The sequence below is a fragment of the Schistocerca piceifrons genome, chromosome 1, assembly GCF_021461385.2.
Source record: "Schistocerca piceifrons isolate TAMUIC-IGC-003096 chromosome 1, iqSchPice1.1, whole genome shotgun sequence".
Lineage (NCBI taxonomy): Eukaryota > Metazoa > Arthropoda > Insecta > Orthoptera > Acrididae > Schistocerca > Schistocerca piceifrons.
This window is the reverse complement of record NC_060138.1, coordinates 788,222,713-788,243,694: the sequence shown is the minus strand read 5'-3', so window position 1 is coordinate 788,243,694 and position 20,982 is coordinate 788,222,713. Positions and strand designations below refer to the sequence as shown.

General features: G+C 40.4%; 1 protein-coding gene across 3 annotated transcripts in view; it reads right to left on the bottom strand.

The window, feature by feature from the left end:
• The window catches only part of LOC124713078 (surfeit locus protein 1), a 76,988-nt gene extending 58,174 nt beyond the window's left edge, over positions 1-18,814 (bottom strand). For 2 of the 3 annotated variants that reach the window (XR_007005630.1, XM_047242922.1), the window contains exons 1-3: positions 18,533-18,814; positions 2,122-2,262; positions 1,914-2,035 (exon numbers count right to left, since the gene is read on the bottom strand). Coding sequence is in view for 2 of the 3 variants with exons in the window: in XM_047242922.1 (XP_047098878.1) it covers positions 1,914-2,035; positions 2,122-2,262; positions 18,533-18,598 (329 nt within the window). In the remaining variant the exon portion in view is untranslated. The remainder of the gene's footprint in view (positions 1-1,913; positions 2,036-2,121; positions 2,263-18,532) is intronic. The other variant, XM_047242921.1, reaches the window with a different exon arrangement.
• Positions 18,815-20,982: the final 2,168 nt, after the last annotated feature.

Sequence of the window (20,982 nt, the reverse complement as noted above, 5' to 3'; positions counted from 1 at the left end):
GTGCCATGTGGATCCTTCCCACCTCTCCACGTCTTAATTCCCGAATGCACATAGCTGCCTCACCCTCTCTCCACTTCGTCCCTGCACACTCCCCAGCAGCACTGCACTGTCCACCACCCCTACCTTACTATCGCCCCCCCCCCCTGCCCAGCTTCCTCCTTACCCCCACCCAGTCACCACTCCCATCATGCACCGGTGCTGCTTCCCGGAGTGTGGCTGCAGTTGCCTGAGACTGCAGCCATGTGCGTGTGAGTTGCATTTGTGTGTGTGTGTGTGTGTGTGTGTGTGTGTGTGTGTGTGTGTGTGTGTGTGTGTGTGTGTGATCTATTTTTGATGAAGGCCTTACAGGCCTAAAGCTTTATTTGTGACAGTCTTTCTGTTGTACCTATCTGCAACTCAGCATCTCTGCTATATGGTGATTAGCAACTTGGTACCGTACGGCAGTATGCTTTTGGTTCAATTAAGAAATAATTTGTGCATAGAAGTTCTTGTAGGTTAATTAATTAATTTCTGGACAATTGTGTGTGTGTGTGTGTGTGTGTGTGTGTGTGTGTGTGTGTGTGTGTGTGCGTGCGTGCGTGTGCGTGCGTGTGCGTGTGTGTGTGCGCGCGTGTGTAGTAGATGATTTATCAATTGATTATCTCAAAATCTGCATCCAAAGTCATGGTGACACAGAATCTTTCTACCAACACTATTAAATAGTAACAGAGTCATTTTAAAGGCCTCAGACATGGGGGTACATATGATAATAAAGTCTGACTGCTAGCAATAGAACTTAATGACAGTCTGTCTTGGTGCAGAGATTCTCATGGATGACCTCAATTATAACTCTCTGATACCAGTACTTACAATAGCTAACACTGTCTAAATTAGTCTTCAGCTGCACAGTTTAGGGACATCATTACTATTATTACACACTTGTCTGCTTAAAGCACTACATATGCAGTACATACAAAAGGAAATAATGGCACAAGATGAATACACATCAATCTCACCTACAAGTGGCTAATCTCACATCTATTCTGGCCACAAAAATAAGGGTTACAAGCAGAAAGTACGCAGGAATGTTGACTGTGTCACAATCCTTTGCAAAATATGTAAATAATTTTCAGGATGAAATTTTCACCCTGCAGCGGAGTGTGCGCTGATATGGAACTTCCTGATAGATCAAAACTGTGTGCCGGACCGAGACTCGAACTCGGGACCTTTGCCTCTCACGGGCAAGTGCTCAGATGGTAGAGCACTTGCCTGTGAAAGGGAAAGGTCCCAAGTTCGAGTCCCAGTCCGCCACACAGTTTTGATCTATCAGGAAGTTTCATATCAGCGCACACTCCGCTGCAAAGTGAAAATTTCATTCTGGAAACATTCTCGAGGCTGCAGCAAAGCCATGTCTCCGCAATACCCTTTCTTCCAGGAGTGTTAGTTTTGCAAGTTTCGCAGGAGAGCTTCTGTGAAGTTTGGAAGGTAGAAGACGAGGTACTGGCGGAAGTAAAGCTGTGAGGACGGGGCATGAGTCGTGCCTGGGTAGCTTAGGTGGTGGAGCTCTTGCCAGCGAAAGGCAAAGGTCCCGAGTTCGAGTCTCTGTCCGGCACACAGTTTTAATCTACCAGGAAGTTTCATATGTAAATAATGTTTGCTCCTAAGGACTTCTTTGTAAATTAAACTATACTGCAACTTTCTGTGATAAATGCTGTGTAGCTGCTCTATCTCTGTACATAAAAGGTGACATGGAAGAGAAGCCCACAGATGCCGCACATATCTGGGGAGTACTCCCAAATCAAGCATATCATTATCAATAAGACTCCCTATAATGTGACATAGGCCTCAATTCAGTGAATATTGGAAGAACTAACCCATCCATATGTCGACATACACATATACTGAGAGAACTTATATAATGAAGTGCCACTTACTCTTCAGGAAGATCATATGGGGCCTGCTTTGTTCTACTCTCAAGATCTGCAATAAGATCCAACTTCCACTTCCGGCGTTTCACTTGCCATGTTCCAAGTGCAAATGTTGTTATCGGCACGAGCTACTTGAAACAAATATTAACATTCAAATATTACAGAACAAAGATAATACACTGCTCCTGATATCTGAAAAGTTAGTTTCACTCACCAACAAAAACCATGCAAACGGTTTCAGTTTCTTATTGCCATCCTGTGCTTTACGAAATCGTGTTTCAACTGTTGAAACATTATGTCGAGTTTGTTGAAGGAACATCACAGGTGGGAAGTTTTCCCTTTTCTGCTGAAACATCTGGAATCATTTTAACAAAACAATACATAACAAGCATTTTGCAAAAAAATACCATCTCTGTTAGTTTGACAAAAATGTATTAAACATTTGTGTTACTTTGTTAGATTACTTCACTGCCTAAATTCCAAGAGCACTCAATGTAAGATGCATCAAGCAATGTAACAGCCTGCCGCCCTCTCCTTACATTTGGGTGTGCTAAATTTCACAAATTTTCATGGCAACAAAAATATAAATCTGAGCACATACCGAAGCTTATTAATAGTTATCCTTTCATGCATTGTTTGCAAACTAACCAGCACAGTGGGGGTGGGAGAAGAAGGGCAGGGTAATACTTACCCATGATGTATACACTGCCACATATCATTTGTGACTAGTACAATGCAAAGATATCTTCTTGCTCTTTGAGTAAGAAGATCAATCAATGTTCTACATCACACACAGTGCAGACTGGGTAATTACATGTCAATTCAATGCAGCACTCAACCCAATCCACTCAGACTTCATTCAAATTTGATGCACCCAATGGCTCAGATAAGAGATGGAAAACTACCAGCTTTCACAGGTATATGACAACTGTGAAGGAAGTTACAGGTCTGCAAAGTTTGGAAATTGGGTGAAATTTACATGTGTCTTTTTCAACAAAAGAGATTATAATTCTAGTTCTAACCCAGATACAGCAATGAAACTCATTTCACTGAAAAGCTGACAAGTAGAGCCTTACCTTGCTAAGCAACATACCAGGCTTATAAGAATTTTCACATTCGAGGTCTGCAGTGTACATGTGCTGCGAGTTAGCATTTAGCAATAGTTTGTAAAAAATGGATTTCAAGTCTAAACTGCACTGTTGCAATCCATTTAAAGATGGAGGTCTTTCAAGGATACAGAAGAATTTGAAGATTGTTTAGGAGTGTGTGGTAAACAAGTAGACTAATGTACTGCTAGGTGGAAAAATTTACAGCAAATGCTGAAAGCAAATATCACAAAACCCATCAACTCCTGCAGGTGTTGCCTCAGCTGTGTGTGCTAGGTACTTCCAGAGAAGATGTAAAGTGAAGATGGAAATAGTATCAGATATGGCACTGGTTTCATCAAATACTAGTCTTCAGTTTTTAGGTGAATCCCCTGTGAAGAAAGAGGTTGCTGTCTGTGGAAAAAGTACTCAAAGCGAAAACTGAACAAGGTTGCTTCAGTCGTGTAGCAGGTGATGCTTCAGTGGTGTAGCATGTGTATGTGGCACAAGTGGAAAAAGAAATGTGTGGAAAAAAAATGGAGAAAAAGAACTCACAGACAGGCTGAAAGATAAGTTTCGCAATAAATAAAGTACGTGTCACAAAATAAATATTTTGACAACGCTTCCTAAGAGATGGAGTATAAGTAAAACCACAAAAGATTTTTGGCTTCAGATTACATGATAAGAAGAGCAAAACAGTTAGCACCAGAACATGGTATATTACTAGCACCAAATTGAAAGCCAGGTACACCATGTTGTGAAAACTCCATTCCACATGTACATGATTTTCACTGTGATCAAAGAGTGAGCCATGTGACGCCAAGAAGGAAAGACTACATGTATCTGAGAGAAAGTAGAATTAGAGTAAGTAAGTGGAAGCAGCTAGGGTTGCACAGTCTTGAGGAAATGTATGCATATTTTGAAGATACATACCCATATGTAAGCACTGTATTCTCAAAATTCGTGACTTGTGGCGAAAGCACTGTGTTCTTGCCTATACCAGTGGGATCAATGCTGTTTGTTTGTACACCTCACATTGGAATTTTAGTTTAATGATTGACAGGTGTAAGTGCTGAGAAAGCTTGAAGAACAAACATCACCACCATAAAAGCACTGTGTAGCATTTGTTACTGCACTTCCAGCGTGTTTTTAGGTGCATGTTCCTACTGTCCAAGTTTCACAAGACTGACTAATTATCCGTTTGATATGAACTGCACTGATGAAATTATATATAAGTGTTGTTAACTAAAGGTGAGATAGTTCTAGAGACTAAAAAAAAAAAATCAACAGATGATTTAATTGAGGTATTTGCATCGAGTTCACAACAGTTCCTACCACACTCATGTGTCATGCAGCAGCAGTCACAGATCTTTAAAATCGCTAAAGAAGAAATCGAAGTAAGTGAATATCTTGTTGGTTGTGATTTTCTAGAGAATTACTCCTTCACTATTCAGGCTGAAGTACGGGATTTCACTGGAATAATTCACAGGTTACAGTTCATCTGTTTATAGCTTACTACAGAGACTCATATAATAATTAAATACACCAGCATTCCAACTCCAAAGCACATTTACTATCTGTCAGATGGATGTACTCTCACCCTGCATCAGTATGGTGAACGTAAACAATTTAACTGGTGACATGTGAAATGAGATGTAACCACTTTTCATTGCCTGTGCCCTTCAGGCCGGGCTAGATCATGCAAAATTTGAACCAGGTAGGTTGAAGGGGAGAAAAATCTTGGGAACAGGGTAAAGGTAGTAAGCAATGGGTGAAAGGAGAACTGTTCTTCAACTTCATCTACATTTGAGCTAATAGTGTTGAATAAAGTTGACTTGTCACATGAAGAGGGGGGGGAGGGGGGGGGGAGGGAGGGGGGGAAGCCTCCTCCAGCTGTAGGTCACAGTAACATGCAGCAGACATCTAGCTATGAAATTCAATGTAGGTCGGTACCAAAAGAGAGTACGAAGAAAAGTGTCTTGTTGCTAGGTGGTATTAATGCGAGGGGTGTTGGACAGATGGTACAGGACAAATTATGGACAGGGTGCCAACTCACAAGTATTGTGAAGCCTTAGCTACGTGACAGAAGACATAGGGAATTTGTGCAAAAGTTTTGGCAAAGACGATCAAGCTATAGTTGGTGGGTCAGGGTACAGCCTAGCTAAGAGCAGTAATTACAACATTAGGTCTGACGTAGATGAAATAGGAGTATCAACTACAAATGTATTATGGAGGTCCTACAGTGCCATGACCAGCCCTGGGTGAACACTGCTGTGAACGCTGAGTTGTGAAGGCTGTTGTTACAATTGGGTGACGGGAATATACTAGACATGGCGAACACCTAACAGAAGAGGAAAAGATAGGTTGGCTGAGCTTCTTGCAGGTAATATACTGGGGGAGGGGGTTAGGGCCGGGGCAGTGGAGGGGGTACCATTACACATAGCAAGGTCTGTGTGTTTTCTCATGTCAGGGCATCTTTTTTAGTTTGGAATCATGTTTCAGGCACCCTGTTTTGAAAGAAGTGAAAACAAACAGAAGAGTCCCACAAAATGCTTAATAACACACAGAAAAGTAAGCTTAACTTATTTCATAAAAATATTAGAGGACTGAGTAATAAGGTAGAAGAGCTTCTTGTCTGTGTGGAAAAACAAGACAGCTCTGAACAGATAGAAATCCTGTGCCTGTCTGAGCACCACATAACCATACGGTTAGATAAGTTACATATAAAGGATTATACTATTGCAGCTTACTCATGCAGTAATAACACAGGAAACAAGTTCAAAAACATTGAGACAAGAAGATTTTATAATGATCAGCACACAGAAGTGCTGAAAAGTAGTTCACTTTTAATTTTAACTGTATATAAATCCTCACTGGGAAATTTTGAACTACTTACGATGAACCCCCCCCCCCCCCCCCCCCAAGAACCATGGACCTTGCTGTTGGTGGGGAGGCTTGCGCGCCTCAGCAGTACAGATGGCCGTACTGTAGCTGCAACCACAACAGAGGGGTATCTGTTGAGAGGCCAGACAAACGTGTGGCTCCTGAAGAAGGGCAGCAGCCTTTTCAGAAGTTGCAGGGGCAACAGTCTGGATAATTGACTGATCTGGTCTTGTAACACTAACCAAAACGGCCTTGCAGTGCTGATACTGCGAACGGTTGAAAGCAAGGGAAACTACAGCTTTAATTTGTCCCAAGGGCATGCAGCTTTACTGTATGGTTAAATGATGATGGCGTCCTCTTGGGTAAAATATTCCGAAGGTAAAATAGTCCCCCATTCGGATCTCTGGGCGGGGACTACTCAGAAGGACGTCATTATCAGGAAAAAGAATACTGGCTTTCTACGGAACGGAGCGTGGAATGTCAGATCCCTTAATCGGGCAGGTAGGTTAGAAAATTTAAAAAGGGAAATGGATAGGTTAAAGTTAGATATAGTAGGAATTAGTGAAGTTCGGTGGCAGGAGGAACAAGACTTTTGGTCAGGCGAATACAGGGTTATAAATACAGAATCAAATAGGGGTAATGCAGGAGTCGGTTTAATAATGAATTAAAAAATAGGAGTGTGGGTAAACTACTACAAACAGCATAGCGAACGCATTATTGTGGCCAAGATAGACACGAAGCCCACGCCTACAACAGTAGTACAAGTTTATATGCCAACTAGCTCTGCAGATGACGACAAAATTGAAGAAATGTACGATGAGATAAAAGAAATTATTCAGGTAGTGAAGGGAGATGAAAATTTAATAGTCATGGGTGACTGGAATTCGACAGTAGGAAAAGGGAGACAAGGAAACGTAGTAGGTGAATATGGATTGGGGCTAAGAAATGGAAGAGGAAGGCGCCTGGTAGAATTTTGCACAGAGCACAACTTAATCATAGCTAACACTTGGTTCAAGAATCGTAAAAGAAGGTTGTATACATGGAAGAAGCCTGCAGATACTGACAGGTTACAGATAGATTATATAATGGTAAGACAGAGATTTAGGAACCAGGTTTTACATTGTAAGACATTTCCAGGGGCACGTGTGGACTCTGACCACAATCTATTGGTTATGACCTGTAGATTAAAACTGAAGAAACTGCAAAAAGGTGGGAATTTAAGGAGATGGGACCTGGATAAACTGACTAAACCAGAGGTTGTACAGAGTTTCAGGGAGAGCATAAGGGAACAATTGACAGGAATGGGGGAAAGAAATACAGTAGAAGAAGAATGGGTAGCTTTGAGAGATGAAGTAGTGAAGGCAGCAGAGGATCAAGTAGGTAAAAAGACGAGGGCTAGTAGAAATCCTCGGGTAACAGAAGAAATATTGAATTTAATTGATGAAAGGAGAAAATACAAAAATGAAGCAGGCAAAAAGGAAAACAAACGTCTCAAAAATGAGATTGACAGGAAGTGCAAAATGGCTAAGCAGGGATGGCTAGAGGACAAACGTAAGGATGTAGAGGCTTATCTCACTAGGGGTAAGATAGATACTGTCTACAGGAAAATTAAAGAGACCTTTGGAGAAAAGAGAACCACTTGTATGAATATCAAGAGCTCAGATGGAAACGCAGTTCTAAGCAAAGAAGGGAAAGCAGAAATGTGGAAGGAGTATATAGAGGGAAGACGATGTAGATGAAGATGAAATGGGAGATACGATACTGCGTGAAGAGTTTGATAGAGCGCTGAAATACCTGAGTTGAAACAAGGCCCCGGGAGTAGACAACATTCCATTAGAACTACTGACTGCCTTGGGAGAGCCAGTCCTGACAAAACTCTACCATCTGGTGACCAAGATGTATGAGACAGGCAAAACACCCTCAGACTTCAAGAAGAATATAATAATTCCAATCACAAAGAAATCAGATGCCGACAGATGTGAAAATTACTGAACAATAAGTTTAAAAAGTCACGGATGCAAAATACTATCGCAAATTCTTTACAGACGAATGGAAAAACTGGTAGAAGCCGACTTCGGGGAAGATCAATTTGGATTCCGTAGAACTATTGGAACACGTGCGGCAATACTGACCCTACGGCTTATCTTAGAAAATAGATTATGGAAAGGCAAACCTACGTTTCTAGCATTTGTAGACTTAGAGAAAGCTTTTGACAATGTTGACTGGAATACTCTCTTTCAAATTCTACAGGTGGCAGGGGTAAAATACAGGGAGCGAAAGGCTATTTACAATTTGTACAGAAACCAGATGGCAGTTATAAGAGTCGAGGGACATGAAAGGGAAGCAGTGGTTGGGAAGGGAGTGAGACAGGGTTGTAGCCTCTCCCCGATGTTATTCAATCTGTATAGTGAGCAAGCAGTGAAGGAAACAAAAGAAAAATTCGGAGTTGGTATTAAAATCTATGGAGAAGAAATAAAAACTTTGAGGTTTGAGGACTTAGAAGAGCAGTTGAACGGAATGGATAGTATCTTGAAAGGAGGATATAGGATGAACATCAACAAAGGCAAAACGAGGATAATGGAATGTAGTCGAATTGATTCGGGTGATACTGAGGGAATTAGATTAGGAAATGAGACACTTACAGTAGTAAAGGAGTTTTGCTATTTGGGGAGCAAAATAACTGATGATGGTCAAAGTAGAGAGGATATAAAATGTAGACTGGCAATGGCAAGCAAACATTTCTGAAGAAGAGAAATTTGTTAACATCGAGTATAGGTTTAAGTGTCAGGAAGTCGTTTCTGAAAGTATTTGTATGGAGTGTATCCATGTATGGAAGTGAAACACGGACAATAACTAGTTTGGACAAGAAGAGAATAGAAGCTTTCGAATTGTGGTGCTACAGAAGAATGCTGAAGATTAGATGGATAGGTCATATAACTAATGAGAAGGTATTGAATAGGATTGGGGAGAAGAGAAGTTTGTGGCACAACTTGACTAGAAGAAGGGATCAGTTGGTAGGACATGTTCTGAGGCATCAAGGGATCACCGATTTGGTATTGGAGGGCAACATGGAGGGTAAAAATCGTAGAGGGAGACCAAGAGATAATACACTAAACAGATACAGAAGGATGTGGGTTGCAGTAGGTACTGGGAGATGCAGAAGCTTGCACAGGATAGAGTAGCATGGAGAGCTGCATCAAACCAGTCTCAGGATTGAAGACCACAACAACAACAACAACAACATGATGAATCTAGATTCTTTACTGTGCCATTTGTTAGACAGCAGCAAGCAGTTAATAGACTGTGGTAAACTCAATGTAGATTTTCTGAAGGATTGTGATAGGAAAAATAAATGGAAATTTTATTTGGATCCCATGATTTGGTGTCAGTAATCAACTTTCAATACAGGTGGATAAAGACAGTAGGACCCTAATTGATAATGCTTTCTTCGATGTTTCTCAATGTGAGAAAATAACTGTCTACCCAGTAACAAATGCTCTCTCTCTCTCTCTCTCTCTCTCTCATCATGATGCACAGTCAGTTAGGATAAATAGCACAGCACCTTACGGTATGGATACTCCTCAATGGAAATCAGTTAGAATAATTAATGACTCCAGGGCAAATGTTTTAAAGGATAGTTTGCAGGAGAGGACATTGGATGTAATTTATAATGAACCAAATGCTAATACAAAATTTAATCTATTGCATGATAAATTCATATCGTTATTTGAAAATAGCTTTCCATGTAATCTAATCATGGTTGGGTTGGGTTCTTTTGGGGGAAGAAACCAAACAGTGAGGTCGTCGGTCTCATGGGATTACGGAAGGATGGGGAAGGAAGTTAGCTGTGTCCTTTCAAGGGAAAAATCCAGGCATTTGCCTGGAGCAATTTAGGGAAATCACGCAAAACCTAAATCAGGATGGCCAGACAAGAGATTGAACCGTCATCCTCCCAAATGCGAGTCCAGTGTGCTAACCATTGCGCCACCTCGCTCGATAATCTAATCAGGAAGGGCACTAAACAACCATGTAAAAAAAAACCATGGATCACTAGAAGGATTAAAGCATCTTGTGAAGGGAAAAGGAAATTGTATATTTTGGCAAGAGCAAGTAGGGATCCTGCAGTAGTTGCACACAACAAAAACTACTAAAAATTACTAAGAAAGGTTATTAAAAAATCGAAGAAAATGAACATAATGTCAGAAATCAGTACTTCCGAGAACAGACATAAGGCTGAATGGAATGTAGTGAAATGAGTTAGGACAACCAGCCACGGAACAGGACGACATCACTATTGAAGTGAATGGAAAGGCTATAAATGATGAGACACAGGTAGCAAATGCATTTAATAATCATTTCTTAAATATAATAGAAAGCATAGGAAGAAACAGTTCAAGAGCAAAACCACAGTAGTATGTTAAAAATGTAACTTTCATAAAATTCAATCATATGAATGTATCACTAACTTCTCCTTCTGAAATTAATAAAATTATAAATTCTCTCAAAAATAAAAGGTCATCTGGTTTTGATGGTGTTTCCAATAGAGTATTAAAATTTTGTTTCCATGTAATAAGCCCAGTCTAATCTGAAATGTATAAAACATCACTAACTCAAGGCATTTTTCCATAGAGCATGAAACATGCTGTTGTTAAACCCCTCTTTATGACAGATTGTAAGAGAGATGCCAATAACTACTGACGTGTTTCACTGCTGACAGTTTCCACAATTTGAGGAAATGATGTATTCAAGAACAGAATTTCTGACATGATTAAATAAATGATAAAATAGTGCCAACTGGTATTTTCTGTGAGGCATCTGACTGTATGAGTCACAGAATTCTCCAAGATAAATTGATGCTTTCTGGGATTGATAGTGTTGTTGTGGCGGCTTCTGCCACCAAATGTACCAGGATGACCAAATGTAGCGGGAAGACACCAAATGTAGTGGGTGGGTGCCAGGAGTTGCCGTATTAAAATTCGGCGAGAACTTTCCAAAGATTTATGTGCTTCCACTACAGAGCTCCGTTCACCTTGGTCTGAGTCACAGGGTCCCGCAATGCTGAGGCAGCACCTCAGCGGCCTGTGCAATGCAATGCTGTGTCGTGCCAGCTTTGGCCGGCCCACAGAGTTCCGATGTTGCCAGGATGGCTGTGCCAGCAGCCGACTCAGTGCTGCTTGGTGTGAGCCGCAGGCGGCCAGCTGCGTCCTCCTCCTCGCCGGCGTGGCTGAGATCGCGGCAACCAACAAGCGCCTGCTATCTAGCATCCACTCTCTGCGGCCCTCACCCCAGGAAGTCTCCAGCGTGTGTCGGGAGCCAAGGTGACTGCCCATGGTAGCAAGCTGAGGAATGACCCACCCTGGCTGGCTACGGACCCCATGTCGGCCTCAGAGGGTCAAACCAATGACCCGCCGTGGACTGGGATGCTGGCGCCCCATCTGTTGCTGCGTGTAGCCCAGCAGTGCGATACGCCCCACCATCCAGGCGAGTTGCCACACTTGAATTTATACTCCGCTGTACGCCTCTGTTTTGTCAAACGTGCCGCTTCATGTCACGTATGCATAACACTTAGGTTGGCCAGTGGACCTCTTCTGCCTGTGACCTGCGCCATGGAAACTGCTGTGTGTGCTCTCTCCGGCAGTCCTATGCCCCTGTGGCCTCTATTTGCCTTTGCAACTGCTGGTATGCGTAACTTACTGCAATCCAGCCCACATCTGGCTGTAACTCATGCTCTGAATATCGCACAAAACTAACTTTCCCTATCCTAAATGGCAGTGCCACTACAACGTAGCTGACCAATGGAAAATGTCATATCTAACCAAAAGAATGCAGAAAGTTGTACTTAGTATGTCAAGAAATATAGTCCAGGGTCATAATTCTGACTGGGGAGAAATCACAAATGGGGTTCCTCCACATTCAATCTTAGGTACACAACTGTTCCTCATATACATGAACTGTCTTCCATCTAGTATACAGTTCCTTTTGCAGATTAGTTCCTTTTGTAATGAATCCAAGCATATGTACACAAAAAGGAAAAAATGACAAAGTTCTTAAAAGTATCACTGACTGGTTTTCTGTGAATGGTCTCATGCTCAATTTTAATAAGACACAACATATTTAGTTCTGCACATCTAGTGGCACTACACCAATGATAAATGTAGCCTATGGTGAGAATATAATAAACAGGTTGGAAACTTCAAAGTTCTTAGTGGCTCCATACTAATGAGAATTTAAATTGGAAAAACGTACTTTGGAACTCAGCCACATATGCACTCAGAATCATTGCAAATTTTAGGGAGAGACAAATTAGTAAGTTGGCATATTTTCATTCAATAATGTCATATGGAAAAATCTTCTGGAGTAACTCATCTTTAAGAGAAAGTCTTGATTGTGCAAAGGTGCTCACCCACAATCAACTTGTAGACATATGTTTAAAGAGTTGGGCATTCGGACTGCTGCTTCATAGTACATTTATCCCCTCATGAAGTTTGTTGTAAATAACCCGCTACAGTTCAAAAGAAGGTGCATAATTACAATATCAGAAGAAAAAATGACATTTGTTATTCCACATTAAAGTTGTCTTTAGCACAAAAAGGAGTGCACAATGCCGCAACAAAAATGTTTGATCTTTTACCAGTGATTTAAAAACTGTAACAAAATTTTTTATCATTTACCCAGTTACATAAAGCACCTGACATGCAACAAAGTAAAGTTTGATAACAAATTGCTTAAGTTTCTCCTTGACAACTCCTCCTATTCCGTAGAAGAATTCCTATTACTGTAATGTGTAAAAGGTGGTAGTTACGAATTACTAACATCTGTATATCGTTTTTGTTTTTGTGAAAGAAAGAGGGGAAAAAAAACAACTTATTAAATGTTCAGAATGTAACCTTACATAAATTAATTTGAGATGTGAATGTAAAATGACTCGTTCCACATCATTATGATCTATCATGCAAAATGAATCATGGAACATGTAACTAACCCACCCTTCACTGAAGTTAAACAGTTTATAATACCATGCTACAATAGCATAAGCAATATTTTTGTGCATTACTTATGAATGACACTTTTGAATACCATGATGCCTTTGTACCACCTTGATAGTAACCATATTTATAGCAGCATATTGGAGCAATATTTTTCAAAAAAGAGATATTCAAGGTCTACGGTTCAGGCGAACAATATTGAACATGAAAATTCTAATAACCCGCCATGTTGATATAAATGTAAATCTCTATTCATTATCTGTTCATTGATACAGGTTTCATTGCTGTATTTGGATTAAAGCCACAATTATAGTCATTTATGTTTAATCAGATGTGATTTCAAATCTTTGCAGATCAATAACTTTCTTCACAGGTGTCACATACCTCCGCAAACTGGCAGTTGTCCATTTCTTATCTGGATTACTGGATGTACCGCATTTGAAAGAAGTCTGAGATGATCAGGTTGGAAAAATGTTACTTTTCTGTGTTGAATTGACATGGAATTACCTGGCTGGAGAAAATTTCTACTGAAGTGAAATTGAAGAACCAAACATAATCTTTGACAAAATTATTTAATTATACAGATAAAAAGATCTACTCACCAAGCGGCGGCAGAACACACACACAAAAGATGGTTGTAAATGGCAAGCTTTCGGAGCCAGAGGCTCCTTCTGCAGGCAGAAGGGGAAGGAAGAGGGGTGAAGGAAAAGGGTAGATTTTGGGAAAATCACTAACAATCATGGGTCAGGGGAGACTCACTGTACAGAAAGGAGAAGTAAATACAGTAAATCTGCCCTGACCCATGGTTCTGGGTGACATTCCCAAAATATACCCCTCCCCAGTCCTTTTCCTTTGCCCCTTTTCCTACCCCTTCAACCCTTCTGCCTGAAGAAGCAGCCACTGGCTCCAAAAGCTTGCCAATTACAACCATCTTTTATGTGTGTGTTCTACCGCCGCTTGGTGAGTAGATTTTGCGTCTCTCTAATTAAATAATTTTGTCAATAATTGATTGTTTTCAAATATAATCTTTGGATGATTTCTTCCATATGGATATTTTAGGAACTTGTATCACTATTGCCACAACATATTGTTTCTTTCTAAAGGTAGAATCGCAAAGAAGGAAAGAAGATTAGTGTTTAATGTCCCATTGGCAACAAGGTCATTAGAGGCAGAACACACTCTCAGTCTGGGGAAGAAAAGTGTGGGAAATCAACCATGTCCATTTGAAATGAATCATTCCAGAATTTGTCTTAAATAATTTAGAGAAAATGAGGAAAACCTAAATCTGGATGGACAGACAAGGAGTTAAACGGCCTCCACCTGAATATGAATTTAAGCTTAGTGAGAAGCTAAGGAAGGAAGGTCAAATATCACAAGATTCTCATTAGAGTATGATGAAAAATAATGTTAGTATGTCATAAGATTCTCGTAAAAACACAGTGAAAAATGTTAGTATATTGCATTAGAATAGCATGGGATATAACAAGCAAAGTAGATGAGCTTCTTATTTGTTTAGAAGATTTAGAAACTGAGGGTAGAATAGATGAACTATACTTGTCTGAACATCATACAGTCACAGATATGTAAAAGGTAAATGTAGGTGGGTATAAGCTTCAGCACATTAAGTAGAGACACTATGGAGAGACGAGGAGTTACCATATATGTTAAATATATAACAATGCGAAAAATTTAGAAACTAAAAAATTTTGTGTAGATCAGAATATAGAAGCATATGTGTGTCAGCTTAAACTACACTCCTGGAAATTGAAATAAGAACACCGTGAATTCATTGTCCCAGGAAGGGGAAACTTTATTGACACATTCCTGGGGTCAGATACATCACATGATCACACTGACAGAACCACAGGCACATAGACACAGGCAACAGAGCATGCACAATGTCGGCACTAGTACAGTGTATATCCACCTTTCGCAGCAATGCAGGCTGCTATTCTCCCATGGAGACGATCGTAGAGATGCTGGATGTAGTCCTGTGGAACGGCTTGCCATGCCATTTCCACCTGGCGCCTCAGTTGGACCAGCGTTCGTGCTGGACGTGCAGACCGCGTGAGACGACGCTTCATCCAGTCCCAAACATGCTCAATGGGGGACAGATCCGGAGATCTTGCTGGCCAGGGTAGTTGACTTACACCTTCTAGAGCACGTTGGGTGGCACGGGATACATGCGGACGTGCATTGTCCTGTTGGAACAGCAAGTTCCCTTGCCGGTCTAGGAATGGTAGAACGATGGGTTCGATGACGGTTTGGATGTACCGTGCACTATTCAGTGTCCCCTCGACGATCACCAGTGGTGTACGGCCAGTGTAGGAGATCGCTCCCCACACCATGATGCCGGGTGTTGGCCCTGTGTGCCTCGGTCATATGCAGTCCTGATTGTGGCGCTCACCTGCACGGCGCCAAACACGCATACGACCATCATTGGCACCAAGGCAGAAGCGACTCTCATCGCTGAAGACGACACGTCTCCATTCGTCACTCCATTCGCGCCTGTCGCGACACCACTGGAGGCGGGCTGCACGATGTTGGGGCGTGAGCGGAAGACGGCCTAACGGTGTGCGGGACCGTAGCCCAGCTTCATGGAGACGGTTGCGAATGGTCCTCGCCGATACCCCAGGAGTGACAGTGTCCCTAATTTGCTGGGAAGTGGCGGTGCGGTCCCCTACGGCACTGCGTAGGATCCTACGGTCTTGGCGTGCATCCGTGCGTCGCTGCGGTCCGGTCCCAGGTCGACGGGCACGTGCACCTTCCGCCGACCACTGGCGACAACATCGATGTACTGTGGAGACCTCACGCCCCACGTGTTGAGCAATTCGGCGGTACGTCCACCCGGCCTCCCGCATGCCCACTATACGCCCTCGCTCAAAGTCCGTCAACTGCACATACGGTTCACGTCCACGCTGTCGCGGCGTGCTACCAGTGTTAAAGACTGCGATGGAGCTCCGTATGCCACGGCAAACTGACTGACACTGACGGCGGCGGTGCACAAATGCTGCGCAGCTAGCGCCATTCTACGGCCAACACCGCGGTTCCTGGTGTGTCCGCTGTGCCGTGCGTGTGATCATTGCTTGTACAGCCCTCTCGCAGTGTCCGGAGCAAGTATGGTGGGTCTGACACACCGGTGTCAATGCGTTCTTTTTTCAATTTCCAGGAGTGTAGATGAGGATACTTTTATAATTGTAGCAGTGTATTAGTCCCCATTGGGATATTTTCTGCTATTTTTGAAAATCTTGGATTCTTTGTTGTGCTATCTGCCAGACAGAGGAAAGCAAATTATTATTTGTGGGGATTTTAATACAGATTTTCTGAAAGAGTCTGATAGAAAGCTTGACCTTGAAATATTACTTGGTTAGAATTTTCACTTTGAAGTCAGTTATTGACTTTCCTATTTGGGTGGCAAAGGATGGGTAATGTTTTTATAGATCAAGATAAATTTAATCAAATAAAAGCTTTTCCTGTTAAGAATGGTCTGTCTGATCATGAGGCACAGCTAGTTACTGTATATTACATAGCTCCATACAATAATGCCAAACAGTCCTCAAAAGTAGTGCTTCCAACTAACAATTTAACAACTGTGAATTTTAAGGAAAGCTTGCAACAGTTAGACTGGGATGAGGTGGACAAGGAATCTGATGCCAATTTAAAATTTAACCTATTTCACTGTACCTTTGTGAGTATATTTGAAAACAGTTTCTCTAAGAAAACAGTGAAACATAATTAAGAAACCATCTAAAGGCTTACCAAGAGGATAAAAATATCTTGTAAACAGAAAAGGGAACTGTGTCTTATAGCTAGAAGGAATATCGTGCCAGAAACAGTCAAACATAATAAAAACTATTGCACTGTATTAAGAAAAGTTATTAAAAAGCTCAGAAGTATGTGCATTATGTCGGAGATTAGCATCTCTTATAATAAAATCAGGACAATTTGGAATGTTGTTAACAAAAACTCAGAAGAAGAAGATATTTTTCATAATCATCTTTTAAATGTACAGAAAATAGAATTAGGCTATTCATTATGAAATGCAAGGCTATATACCTATGGAATATTATAAAACTGAAATTAGGAAAATAAAAAATTAACTCAAAAGTAAAATCTTGCATGGAATTGATGGCATTTCCAACAGGGTACTAAAAGCTTGTTCTCAGCAGACAAGTAGGATTCTCAGCCACATATTTAGTAGCTCACTGAAAGTGGACTTTTTCCAGACAGACTGAAATATGCTATTTTTAAACCATTGCATAAAAAAAGGGAATAGGTCTGATGCTACTTATGCTATTAGGGTTACTGCAAATTTTGGTGATAAACATATCACTAAACTAATCTAATATGCCTATTTTCATTCACTGATTTCATATGGCATCATATATTGGGATAAATTCATCATTTTGAGACAAAGTATTCATTGCACAAAAGCGTATAATCAGGATAAAAGCGGAAGCCCACCAAAGGTCACGTTGGAGACTTTTATTTAAGGAAATCAGGATATCCACAGTACCTACGCAATACATACATTCACTTATGAAATTTGTTATTAAAAACTCATCCCATTTAAAAAATAATAGCGATCTGCATAGCTATAACAAATGATGATCTTCACAATTCTGGGTTAAATCTGACTATGGCACATTAAGGGATGAATTATGCTGCCACACAATTTTGGTCATTTGCCAAATAGCATTAAAAGTCTGGCAGATAGCCAAACCAACATTTAAAAACAAATTTTGAAAAATTTCTGAATGACACCTTCTCCTACTCAATAGATGAACTTTTAGATATGAAACAGTAAAAAAACTGTACAATGAAAACTTTTGTTAAACTGACATGTTCCACCTTATTATGAAATGTCATATTCATGTTCTATGGAACAAGTGTCAATATAATGTAATGTCACTGTTCTACCTTGTTTTGTAACTGTGCAGTATCATAAAAATATTTATTTTGCCTACAGCAAAAATTATAAAAGAATATTTTTACACACCTGTCAACAAGAACATGAACTGATTTCTGCAAAAATCTCTGTTTTAATACTTCTGAATACCTGTTTCACTGCTGTATGTGTAGTAGTTCATTTTAAAATCTCACCCCTACATGAAGAATATTTGTGTGTATAAGTTTTTATACATCCTTCCTCTCTGCCTAAATGTGCAGATATGTTAAGTAATACATATTTTCAGAAATCCATCAAATAATGAAACATATGTCATCGTCTTACAAACTTGCACTGTTATCATGGACTAAAACCTTACTTTTCGGTTTTCTTATAGAACCATCCAAATTTATTCTACTCTCGGTTCTTGTCCTAAATGTTTTAATATTTAAATCCTATCTCCAGTCAAACACTTTATACCAGATGCTTAGCTAAATTTCCTTGTTTTGTCGTACGGCATGAGTAGTATATCTTACGTTCTCAGTACTAACAAACGAACTGCACCAAGATCATATATCATTCTAGTCAGCAGCAGTCTCCTCAACAATACAACGTGGCTTACAAGAGAATTAAGCCCTACATTTACAGGTACTCTACGAATAACATAGGTACAACTGAAGTTGACTCATTCATTAGGACATAGGTATTTGCATCACAGTTAATTTCCCTAAAGACATAGTACTTAAACAACACCTTTATGTGCTAACTGAACGTTTTGAGTACCTTTCCCGGTGGTCGAACTCCGGTGACAAATGATTTAAGTTTCGCAGTTGATATGCACCGCCACATGTTTATTTTCTTCAGTTTTTCACGAGAAATTGTAATAGCCACAATTTGGGCCAATTCTCTCTTTCATTGGAACCTCACGTGATAGAGCTTTTGATTGGTTTGCAAGAAACTATAGCCGACACAGAAAACCTTCAATTCTACTTTGTGTACGCAAAGCACAGTCCAAACATTGCCATAAACATCTGTCCGACTAATTGAAATCGATCAATCGATAAAAGGATTTCGATCGTTACACTCTCGCTCTCATCGAGCAACGACACCGATTAATCAAACCGCACAGTAGAGGTTGTCCAAACGGTTATTCTGGAGTAACCGTTATCACAGTTCCAGTTATTCTTTGATAACCGTTATAGTTAACGGTTACTAATAACTGCCAAGTTATTTTTCGCTAGCAAATACCGAATACTCCGAGGAGCTACAGTTAAATAACGACGTAGTTGGAATCCATCAGTTTAGTTATCAATATAACTGCGAGTAGTGTGAAATGGCAGGAATGTAGTATGAATCGTGTCATAACCTTAGGTTATTATAACTGGGTACATTTTAGTTGATGTTAGAACGATTATTAGTGTTTCATACTATATGTTTGTAGGTTATCGGTCGCTATTAGAAATATTATCTTCGCAGCTGCAACAGAAAGTACGCGGAACTTCGCCACAGCACTGTTTAAGTAAAATGTTAACAACGTGTTTTTTAGGTATGAAGTAATATGTAAACTGAGTACTGTAGGTTAAATTATAAGCTTAATTTCTTGTGCTGCTCACATAATAGAATAAAGTGTACAGCCTTGTAATACAACAAAAAATCTACCTAATGTGGCAGATTCGTTTATTCCTGTGCTGTAAAAGATAGTCCTATCGGGGAAAGTGTGAGAACTCTAATCTAAGTTTTATGTGAGATTTGGAAACTGCTCCATTTCTCCAGCTACAGCATGTTTATAACATATGAAGACATGCAAATCGAAAAGGTTGACAGCGTTACATTTCTGGGACTACATGGGACTACAACTCGATAATAAATTCAGTTGGGAAGGGCATACCACATTTTTTTACTCTATTATTTCATAAGGGAGCATATTCTGTGGTAACTGATCAAACATAGCAAATGTTTTTCGCATGTAAAAGCGTGTAATAAAAATCGTTTGTGGTATAAATTCAAAAACATCATGTAGGAACCTGTTCTAGGAACTTTGTATTCTAACCACTGCTTCCTAGTATATTTATTCCTTAATGAAATTTGTTACAGGTATTTCCAACCAATAGCTCAATACATAATATCAGTACTAGAAATAGGAACAGCAATCTACATAAAGACCGAAAATCACTTACCTTGGTCCAAAAGGGGTCCAATATTCAGGAACATGGATTTTCAATAAACTGCCAGCAAGTCAGCAACCATTAAAAACTTGGTTTCAGATAAAGCATGGTTTACAGTGTGTTTGAAAGACTTTATGATCATCAATATGCCGGAAATTGCTATTTTAAGTGTGTCTAGGACGTCACTACATACACATGGCAACAAACACGAAGATACTTAAGGATAATACAATAAGATCTCCCACCAAAAATATAATCGGACCAACGGGACAACTGCGGGAAGTTGGGGGTTTTAGGGTGAGGAGAAGCTAGTAAAAAAAAAAAAAAACACCCCATGATCCCAAAACACAAAATGAAGAACAAAAAGAAAAAAGAATACAGCATTCTGCCACACCAACAAAAATCTGCAGGAATCGAACACTTCCCTTGAACACTATAGGTCAACCATAGGTGACCATACCAAAACATCAATGCCCACAACTAAAAGCACGAAAATTGGACTCGGACTTTTCCCTTTACCTACATAGGTAAAAATCAGATGACGATACCAAAACATCAACACGTACAACTATGAAAATGGGAATCGGTCATTTCCGGTGACCTATATGGGTCCACCACAGCTACTGATCCCAAAAAACCAACACCCACAACTGCGAAAAATAAAACCACAATCCCAAAAGTCCGCAAATCAATCATCCCTACATAAATTAAATCACATTCAATACTCCATAAATACAAAAAACATCACAGCTAGAAACAAAAAAATTAATTACCACCAGCAAATTCCGGCACTTCAAACTAGATCGGCGAGCCCCGCCCCCCCCCCCCCCACACCCACCCACCCACCCACACACAAACCAACTCATAAACACCGTGCCGCAATGACATTCACACACCACAACACCTTTTTACGTCGAAGCAGACGGGTGGAATCGGACACTTCAATTGACCCCTCCTCCTACTCTGTAGATGAATATCGTAACAGAGACTGATAGACCAGCTTAGGTAAAAATTCTGCTGTATTTCAGTTATCACAATAACCGTTACTTCTCAGTAACCGGTTATTTC